Consider the following 9,400-nt stretch of genomic DNA (forward strand, 5'->3'; position numbering starts at 1 on the left):
TAAATCATCAGGAACATTGAAGCCGTAATTCAATTCCTGCAGCCAGGAAAAGATAATGTTGCAGGTTGTAAGATGTAACTTAGATCATGTCCAAGCATTGAATGCATGGCCACCATACTGTTCGATGAGTGCATAGTAATAGCATTTCTCTTAACCAGCCTCTATTGGTGTATGGGCACAAGGCTTGTCATGATTTTCAGTTTTAGCATTCTGCAAAAAAAAAAAGCTATCCAAAACCCCATTATTTTTGAAAATATACATATAAAAAAGGATATTCTACTACAACATAAATTCTACACATCAATCATGGTTTCACAAAGTGAAAATCTTCATCAGATTGGATGGTTGGTCAACATTCAAAAGATAATGATTTCGAAACTCATTGGAGCCATACTCCAAGTGAATATCACATTCAGAAGATACATTTTTTTTAAATCATTAGAACCATACTACAACAAAATACAATGGCCCTAAAAAACAGAATACAATGCAGATACATGAGTGACACACTCCTTAGGGCATCTCCAGCCGTTCGGCCCCCCAGGGCGCCTAAATAGAGCGGCCTGGGGGCGTGCCAGCGCTAGTTCGGCCCCTGGGGGCGACTTAGCTCCCAGTCACGCCCCCAAGCGCCGGCCCCAAAATGCGGGAAATTTGAACTAGGTCGTTCCCGCTCATAAAAGACGCCACAAATCCGGCGATCGGACATAGTCTGGCGTTACAAAAACAGAGCGCCGCACGCCGCAAGTTCGCGTGCGCAACGAATTACTCGGCGGGGTCGGCTCCAGGCGTTGGCAGAGTCGGCGTGCGCGAGCTCGGCGGTGTCGGAGCTGCTTCGGTGCTGGGCTGTGTCGGCGCGGCTTCAGTACTGCTGGGCGGCGATGTAGAGGCGTCGTTCGGGCTTGGCGTCCGTGTGGCCATGGGCGCGGGAGCTGGCGTCGTCAGCGTCGCCGGCGTTGCCGTCTGCATCTGGTTCAGGATGAGGCCGCGCTCCACCATGTACCACGCCCTGAGCTGCTCGTCGTTGCTCTGGAGCATGTCCGCCCCGCCCATCAGAAAAGCCATGTCGGTGTTCCTCTTCTTCGCGGCGACGTTCATCCGAAGCAGGTCGACGTTGGTCCGGAGCAGGTCGAGCTTGATGGCGTTGTTCGTCATCAGCGACGACCACCGCGCCTCGGTCTTCTCTTCACGTAGGACGGCCCGGGCCTGGGCGTCGGCGAGGCAATGCTCGATGGACTCCTGCACTCGCGCGGTTGCCGCGTCGGCGTTTTTTCCCTTCTTTGCCAATTTGTGGCCGTCTGGCCGCCTCTCTGACGCGCCCGGAGTCGTCGCGTCCAGCTTGTATGTCTCCTTGGCCTTGTCGAGGGTACGTCGGACTTCCGCCCACTTCTCACACTTGTCAATGAGCTTGTAGACGTGGAGGAACTTGAAGTCGGCGTCGAGGTTGTCGCGCCGATACATGGTGAACATGCGCAGCAACTGCGCGGAGGAACAAACAGTTGGCGGGCGGCGGGCGGCTGGGCTGTGTCATCGGTGTCGCCGAGGCGCGAGAAGGGCAGCGGCCCACGGCGGAGATGGGGCGTCGGTGTGGACGCGTAGGCGGGCGGCGAGTAGTTGTATGAAGGGTACTGCACGCCGACGAAGGCGGGCGAGGGTGTGCGCGTCGCGGGGTGGCCATGGGGGAAGGTCACGTTTGGGTTGAACCCACCGTGCGTGTCGCCGTCGGCGTAGCCGGGCGACGACGATCCCCATGGAGATCCGACGCCTTGCGGTCCCTAGGGCGCGTACTGGCTGTGGCTGACGACGGATGGATTCATCATCCCCGCGTGGTCGACCGATGAGGAGGACGCCGCCGCGCGCGCCGCGTTGTCTCGGGCCTTCTTGGCGATGGCCCTGTTCCGTCGGTCGGCGGTGACTGCGTCGCGTCGCTGAACTTCCACCCTCCACTCGGCGTTCGACATGCCCGGTGGCTTCAATGGCGGCGCCCTCGGCTTCCTCTGCTTCGGCTGGGCCACGGTGCCAGTCGTGGTTTCCGCCGCGCGCGGCATGGCGTACTTCTTCGGCGGCATGGCGGCGACTGGAAGGCGAGCGGGAGGGGGTTTGACGGGAGAAAGGGAGGGAATGGCGGGAGGAAGGCGAGCGAGCGGGAGGGATGCGAGGGAAAAGCGTCAAGAAACGGCGGGAAAAGGCCCTCGGGTCGCCGCCAGGGCGGACCCACGCGCCTTTTTCACTTGTGCCAGCTCCCCAAGCGCCCCCCAGGGCGCCGGGTTCGGCATGGGTCCGCCGGCACCAGTTTTGGCCCGAGCCGGCGAAAAACGGGCTTCTGGGGGCGCGACTGGGCCGTTTTTTTGGCGCCAGCGCGGCAAAAACGCCTGGGGAGGGCCTGTTGGAGGCGCGGCTGGAGATGCTCTTACCATGATGTTGGAAAGGGCCAATGCGGCAACATATTACGAGAATAGACAATGTGCCTAAAACGTCATTTAGCGTTCAGGTTACATACACAAACAACAAACAAAATAAGTTTTCCTTGCCACTGCTTTTCTTTTTAACATCAACTTGTGATAGCACGCTAGTCTCCCATGATCAATTTCTATCACTACGGTTCACAAATATGCTGTTAACTATAGATATATGATATTCATGTGAGAAGGAAGCTCGGGAATGTTCCAGATGTGTAGATCGGATAAAAAAAGATTCTCAAAACGAAATCCTACGTAATACTTTGTCTTCATATGCATCAGCTCGACAAGTTTAGTAGAACCCTTCTTCACTCATATCCATGAGGATGGCGGCAAACAATGTAAAGAGAATCTCAAATGATCATGGTTACAAAAAAATCTTAGCGCTCAACAAGATTTATGGAAAGTAGTGTATCACAAACCTGCATAATGCCAATCGATATGATGCAGAATTGTTAGGAAGGGACAACACAATGATCATGATATTTAAGTACCTACTAAGGACAGAACTTGCATAAAAGCCTTCACCATTTATCATTCCCAATTGCTGGGAGATCAATAAGCCAACTCCCACGTGTGCATATACCACCATCACGGCCTTCATCAATTGTCATGTTCATACCTCGTATATATATCCATTGATGCCTTTAGCATGCTTATAGGTTTGTTTTGTACCTTTCTCTGAAATCTGGTGGGTCTGGCTGCCTAGCAAGACATAGATATGAGAATTCACATGCATATAGAAGATAATCTGGTAGCACAACATAATATTACAAATCAACTATTGCTCCAAGTTTCCACAAAACAGAAAACAAGGAAGAAGCAAGGTAATGAAAAGAAAAGGCAAAGTATATAAATACACATTTTAAAATATCGGTCTCTACCTAAATAGAATGAGCTCTATATGCCAAGGCATAACATAGTAAAACTGAGTTAAATCAAGCTGTCTTGTAAAACAAAATACAGATATTAGCAGAGAACATACCTTAGTTACTGATGATTCACTATGGGTGGTACCGTGCACACATGCTATGAGATCTCTGCCACCAGTGTAACCTTCACCAAAATGTCAGAATTAAAAATATCAAAGGTAATGGGTACAACCAAAACTATGAAGACAAATATGCTACTCCCTCCATTCCAAAATACTTGTCGCGGTTTTAGTTCAAATTTGAACTAAAACTAAAACCAGGACAAGTATTTTGTAACGGAGGGAGTATATTAATCAACATCACTAAACCCCAGGTAAGGCTTCTGGGTTGCTCCCAATATTATGATCTGCTATGTAATTCTTTACATTGTGGCATGCTGCATGAGCTAATTAAACATTCCTTCAGTACATGTACCTGCTTCATCCAACTCCATGGGCGAAGTATGACCTATAGTTGTACTTACTTCAGTGTAACTAAGAAATCTGATAGCTTACTATGCTGGTTTAATGTGATCAGGAATGTCTTGATAATCTGCAATACAAGAAAGAATAGTATCGTTAGCAAGCACAATCCATCATACTGGAGTCCCCAAGTATGAACAAGGACTATATAACATATCCATGATTTTTGGCCTATCCTTGCCATTCTGTATAAAACACGGTACCAAAAGGTCAAAACAGACATGGTCTCTTATCTATTCCCCTGACGGTTACAATCCTTAAGGATTTCACACGCCACAGCCGCTCGTGATGTGCTAGCCGGCCAAGGGCCGCTCCACCACGCCACTCGGCAGGGTCACCGACTGCGATGCTGCCCAGGAGGATCAGTGCGCCACCAGTTAAATGGACATAGATATGTGCTGACCTGCAGTTAAATGACTACTTGCACCGTCAGTTAGATCAGAAAGCAGGTTAACACGTTCCGAGAACAGGTCAGAGAACGACGGCTGCAGTGCTGCCGGAACTCCGCCCGCTTCCCTGATCCACACGCTCCTCTGCTATACTCCGCAGGCGACGGCCACCAACGTGGGACTGCGCAACTGTGGCCATTCTTTGCACCGGGGCCCGACCTCGTCTGTCACCATGATGGCATGGCGCCACATGCGCTGGCGGGAGATGCGCGCACACCGGCACAGGTTCGATAGGGGAGAGAGAAAGGATAGGAGATGTGGCATGGGTCGGGTCAGGGAGATAGGATACGGGACGGCGGCGCTCGATGCGAAAGGAGATGGTGCAGCACGATCTACCGGGACGGCGGCTTCGAGGTCCGCAAAGGAGGCGCGACCGGCAAGGATTAGTCGCGGAGCTCGCCGAGGCGCGCGGTGGCCGTGGTGGCGGAGATGACTCGACCCTCGGGGTTCTTCCAGGACGCCCTGCGCCGGGACCCCTCGTGCTTGATCAGGATGCCCGCCGCCCGCAACGACTCCTTCCCCGCCGCCGCCCCGCCATCTTTCCCTTCCTCCTCCGGTCGCTTCGGGTGGTTGGCTCCCCTTCGCTAGCGCCCATGGGGCAGAAGAGGAGGAGTGGTAGGCCGGCGATGGCGATTTTTCGGGAGAGAGATTGGATCGGGGAGAGGGCTGAGGTAATGGGGGCGGGGCCGCGAGGACCGGGGGACACGGAGCTCTAGCACGATGGGCAGACCACGGCGTCTGCCGGCAGAACAATTAATCTGAGCCATTGATTTGGGTTGCAGAATATTGATGTAATATGGACAGTAGGATGTATATTTAACTTAATTTGATAGGAGGGTCCTGGTTAGGGCATATACAAGGGTTGATAAGATAGTCTTATCTTAAGTTTTACGTGTAAATTAGATATGACAAAAAAATATCTACAATGGGTCATCTCTTAGCTTTATTTTCAATAATTAGTTGTTCCTAAAAATATGGTGAGACAAATTGTGCTAAGAGATCATCTCTTGTCTTCTCTTAAATAAGACAAGACAAGCCTTCTCTTATGATTTGTCTCTCCTCCACCTCATCATTTATCTTACGTGACATTCTTAAGATAGAACCATTGTACATGCTCTTATCCTGTGTATAGTTTGTTGTGTGGTTTTAGGGGGAGTTGTGTTTGCTCTTTTAATAATAGTATAGATATAGAAAACGGTATCCGTGACTGTCACATTTTTTTTTTGGTTGGTTACCGTTGGCTACTCGATTTCGTAGCGATCGCGTTTCCGGCCGGTTCCCCCGATCGATCCCTACATACTTCCTACTTCTGCGGCGCTGCCCACGGCAACCAACGCCACCCACGACCACGCCAGTAATGTAGATCTTCGTCAAGACCATCACCGGGCACACTCTCACCCTCGAGGTCAAGGGCACCGACACCGTCGACAGCGTCAATGCTCGGATCCAGGACAAGCAAGGGATCGCCGGCACCGCATCCCAAGACGACCCGCGCCAGCTGCCGTCGCTCGTCTTCGCCGGGAAGCAGCTAGACGAGGAGGACGGCCGGACGCTGGCCGACTACGGCATCGGCAAGGAGTCGACGCTGCACCACGTGCTCGGCCTCCGCGGCGGCTTCCGGCAACGAAGCTGCTACCCCAATCACATCAACCCCACCCTCCTAGCGCTTGCGCTCCGCTACAACGAGAACAAGATGATCTGCCGCAAGTACGTGCTTGATTTTTTCCATCTCCGTCCTAATTAAGTTTTCTCCGGCCGCACGCACCCCATTGATTCATTTACAGGTGCTATGGACGTCTTCCTCCGGGGGCTACCAACTGCCGCAAGAAGAAGTGCGGCCACACCAATGACGTATGTATTTTACTCTCTTCAGAATTCAGATTAGTATGAGTTTTTGTTGCCAATAACGTCCTACCTCGTAACATATTTTTTCTTCTTCTTCAGCTAAGGCCGAAGAAACGTTTCGATGGTAGAGCAGGTTTACGAGGGAAATAGTGACATCCATATGATGTACCTACCACAAAGCGACCATAAGGACCGATTATATATGCTTCCCTCTGCTGCACCAGTGATCAGCAGGTTTACAAGTTACAACAGTGAGCATTGAACAATCATACTCTCTTCTTGCTAGCCGCTGGTGTTGAGAACACTCGTGCAGCAATTAGTATTGCAATGTTCTCCTTGATAGGTTCATGAAGATTGCCAGCGATAAGAATCTCATCCAATACTTAGGCCTGAAAAATTCACCATTGGTACTCATGGGAATTAGTCTGTACTAAAAAGAATAGCTCTGGAAAGAAATTTCATATAACTCCACTACTGGTTCTTCAATGTCAACATTTCAGCATATATGTGAATATTAGATCAACTTCACATACCTACAGAAATTAGGAAAAACACGCATGCTGCAGTGCAGCTCCTGTGTCCTCGTAAGATTCGGCGTGCCTACCACATCCTTGCAGGTTGCGGTGCGACACATACATCCTTGGTGGCGGCGCCCACATCCACGCTTAGGCAGGCACAATATAACAGAAAAATAATGTGGACCAAATGTTCATGGAATTTTGCACTGTGATATAGGCTACAAACGGGTATGATAGGCGAGATTCCTCAAATTTCCATTGTACCATAATGCCTAACTCAGGAATTTTGCACCATATCTTCTTATTTGGCACTACACCAACATTTAGCATGGCAGCAACGACCACATAACGCCTTCATCACTGGTGAGCGATCTGATCCTGTCTCTTCCTACCTGTGAAAACACAAATATTAAATTCTATTGTTAAAGATATATTCATAACATGTGAATAAGAGGGGATAGCAATATGGCAATTTAATGTCTAATCGACCCTGCAAGTTGGCAGCATGCCAAGTGATTATCAGTTTTAAACATAGTCTTTAACTATAAGAATGACTGCACTACAATTCATCATTTCTTTGTTCCAAGCATTTATATCCTGAATAAGAGATAGTACAAGGAAAAACTTAAAGTATGCTAATGCGGTGTAGTGCCATCAGGCATGGATAAGTATGCAAGGAAAAACTCATGTTCTGGGCATTTTATACCCCGAAGATGCATGGAACAACCAATAATAAAAAGATTAGGAAAATTATGCATCTTTGTTCCCCTTGATAAATCATGTAACACTCTGAAACACAAAAAGATCATTATCCGTTGTCAACGGAGTAAAGAAAGAACAAATTATCTTCATACCCCTATATTTATGAAAAATATTTAGTCAACAAGAACATGTATAGTTGCCCACTTCATTGCAAACCAACTCACGTGTGCAGCAAGGTTATTAATTAATTAATGTAAAATATGTCTGTCACTTAACAAAGTTTAGAACCAAATGGACAACTACAAAGAAGCATAAATATTTTGTATTCCTTTTTGGTTTCCCTTACATATTGCGGGCAGCGTATGATACTTATCTAAAATACCTAAAGGCACAAAAAAAGCTAGTGAGGAATGAAGAAGCTTTAATCTAACCTCGCCTGATCTGGTCTATTTCCTTGAGCACCCATGCGAGTGTCTTCCCTCTTCTTCATACGCATGGGGCACTGGCAAGTTCTCCGAGGAGGACAGTAGCTCTCATCCACGACCTCCTTGATGTCCTTGGCGAAGTAGCAGGGTGACATCTGGAGCATCGGCGGGTGGGGAGGCCATGGCCGTCGTGGCACCGACTGAGACCCATGGCGGGGTGTCCTCGGAGGGAGGCAGTGGCGCGTGGAGAAGGACCGGCAAGGCATCTGGGGGGGTGGCCCCCATGTCTTGTGGGCGGCATTGGGGCGATCTGGGGGAGGATGAGGAACTTGTGGCGTGCGCATGTGCCTATGCGGGTTCCGTCATTAGGGGGTGGATCAAGAGAGGAGCTTTTTTTCCTTTGTTTAGCGGAAGGGGTGGTGGGGATGAGACAAAAGCAGACGACGAAAAAAAAACAAAGAGCGGAGACTACCAATTCCTTCATTAGATTATTTGTTTCCTAATTAATGTGATTGAGCGATTTTTCTTAAAATCAATTATTTGTTTTCTAATTAATGTGATTGAGTGATTTAAGGTAAGATTAATTAATTTAGATTTGATCTTTAGAGATTGTTCGTGATTGATTCTACATTACGAAATAACTTGCGCCAGCATGGAAAGTTCTGATATGTTCAGATTTCTTTCGTTGTGTGAGAGGGTGACGCAAAAATAAACCGATGAAGTGAGGGGAGGGGACGAAAAAAAACCATGGTAGCTGGGACGAAATTGTTGGGGAACGTAGCAGAAATTCAAAATTTTCCTACGTGTCACCAAGATCTATCTATGGAGAAACTAGCAACGAGGGAAGGAGAGTGCATCTACATACCCTTGTAGATCGTTAAGCGGAAGCGTTCAAGTGAACGGGGTTGATGAAGTTGTACTCGTCGTGATTCAAATCACCGATGATCAAGTGCCGAACGCACGGCACCTCCGCGTTCAACACACGTACAGCCCGGTGACGTCTCCCACGCCTTGATCCAGCAAGGAGAGAGGGAGAGGATGAGGAAGACTCCATCCAACAGCAGCACAACGGCGTGGTGGTGGTGGAGGAGCGTGGCAATCCTGCAGGGCTTCGCCAAGCACCGCGGGAGAGGAGGAGTACTTGTGAGAGGGGGAGGGCTGCACCAGAACTTCGTCTATAGCTCCCATGCGCCTCCCCACTATATATAGGGGTGGAGGGGCTGGTTTCTTGCCCTCCAAGTCCATTGGGGCGTTGGCCAAGGTGGGAGGAAAGAAATCTCATTATTTCCTTCCCCACCGATTGTTATCCCCCCTTTTTAGGGATCTTGATCTTATCCCTTCGGGATATGATCTTATTCCTTCTAAGGGGGGATCTTGGTGCACCTTGACCAGGGGTGTGGGGCCTTGCCCCCACTACCCACGTCCATGTGGGTCCCCCCATGCAGGTGGGCCCCACTCCGGAACCTTCTAGAACCTTCCCGGTACAATACCGAAAAATCCCGAACATTTTCCGGTGGCCAAAATAGGACTTCCCATATATAAATATTTACCTCCGGACCATTCCGGAACTCCTCGTGACGTCCGGGATCTCATCCGGGACTCCGAACAACAT

At 49.4% G+C, this 9,400-nt stretch overlaps 1 protein-coding gene and 1 long non-coding RNA gene across 2 annotated transcripts; one reads left to right on the forward strand and one right to left on the reverse strand.

Annotated features, from left to right (window-relative positions):
- Positions 1 to 2,524: 2,524 nt before the first annotated feature.
- Positions 2,525 to 4,342, reverse strand: LOC119358918. Its single transcript, XR_005172329.1, has 3 exons — positions 3,803 to 4,342; positions 3,442 to 3,512; positions 2,525 to 3,161 (listed from the first exon to the last, which is right to left on the reverse strand). It is a non-coding gene; the product is annotated as an uncharacterized LOC119358918 (long non-coding RNA).
- A 549-nt stretch (positions 4,343 to 4,891) lies between these two features.
- On the forward strand, positions 4,892 to 6,372 carry LOC119357579 (ubiquitin-60S ribosomal protein L40-like). Its single transcript, XM_037624483.1, has 4 exons — positions 4,892 to 4,969; positions 5,662 to 6,005; positions 6,083 to 6,149; positions 6,243 to 6,372. The coding sequence occupies exons 1-4, from the start codon at positions 4,892 to 4,894 to the stop codon at positions 6,291 to 6,293; spliced, it is 540 nt and encodes a 179-aa protein (XP_037480380.1). The 3' UTR covers positions 6,294 to 6,372.
- Positions 6,373 to 9,400: the final 3,028 nt, after the last annotated feature.

Source organism: Triticum dicoccoides, chromosome 2A (assembly GCF_002162155.2).
Source record: "Triticum dicoccoides isolate Atlit2015 ecotype Zavitan chromosome 2A, WEW_v2.0, whole genome shotgun sequence".
NCBI lineage: Eukaryota > Viridiplantae > Streptophyta > Magnoliopsida > Poales > Poaceae > Triticum > Triticum dicoccoides.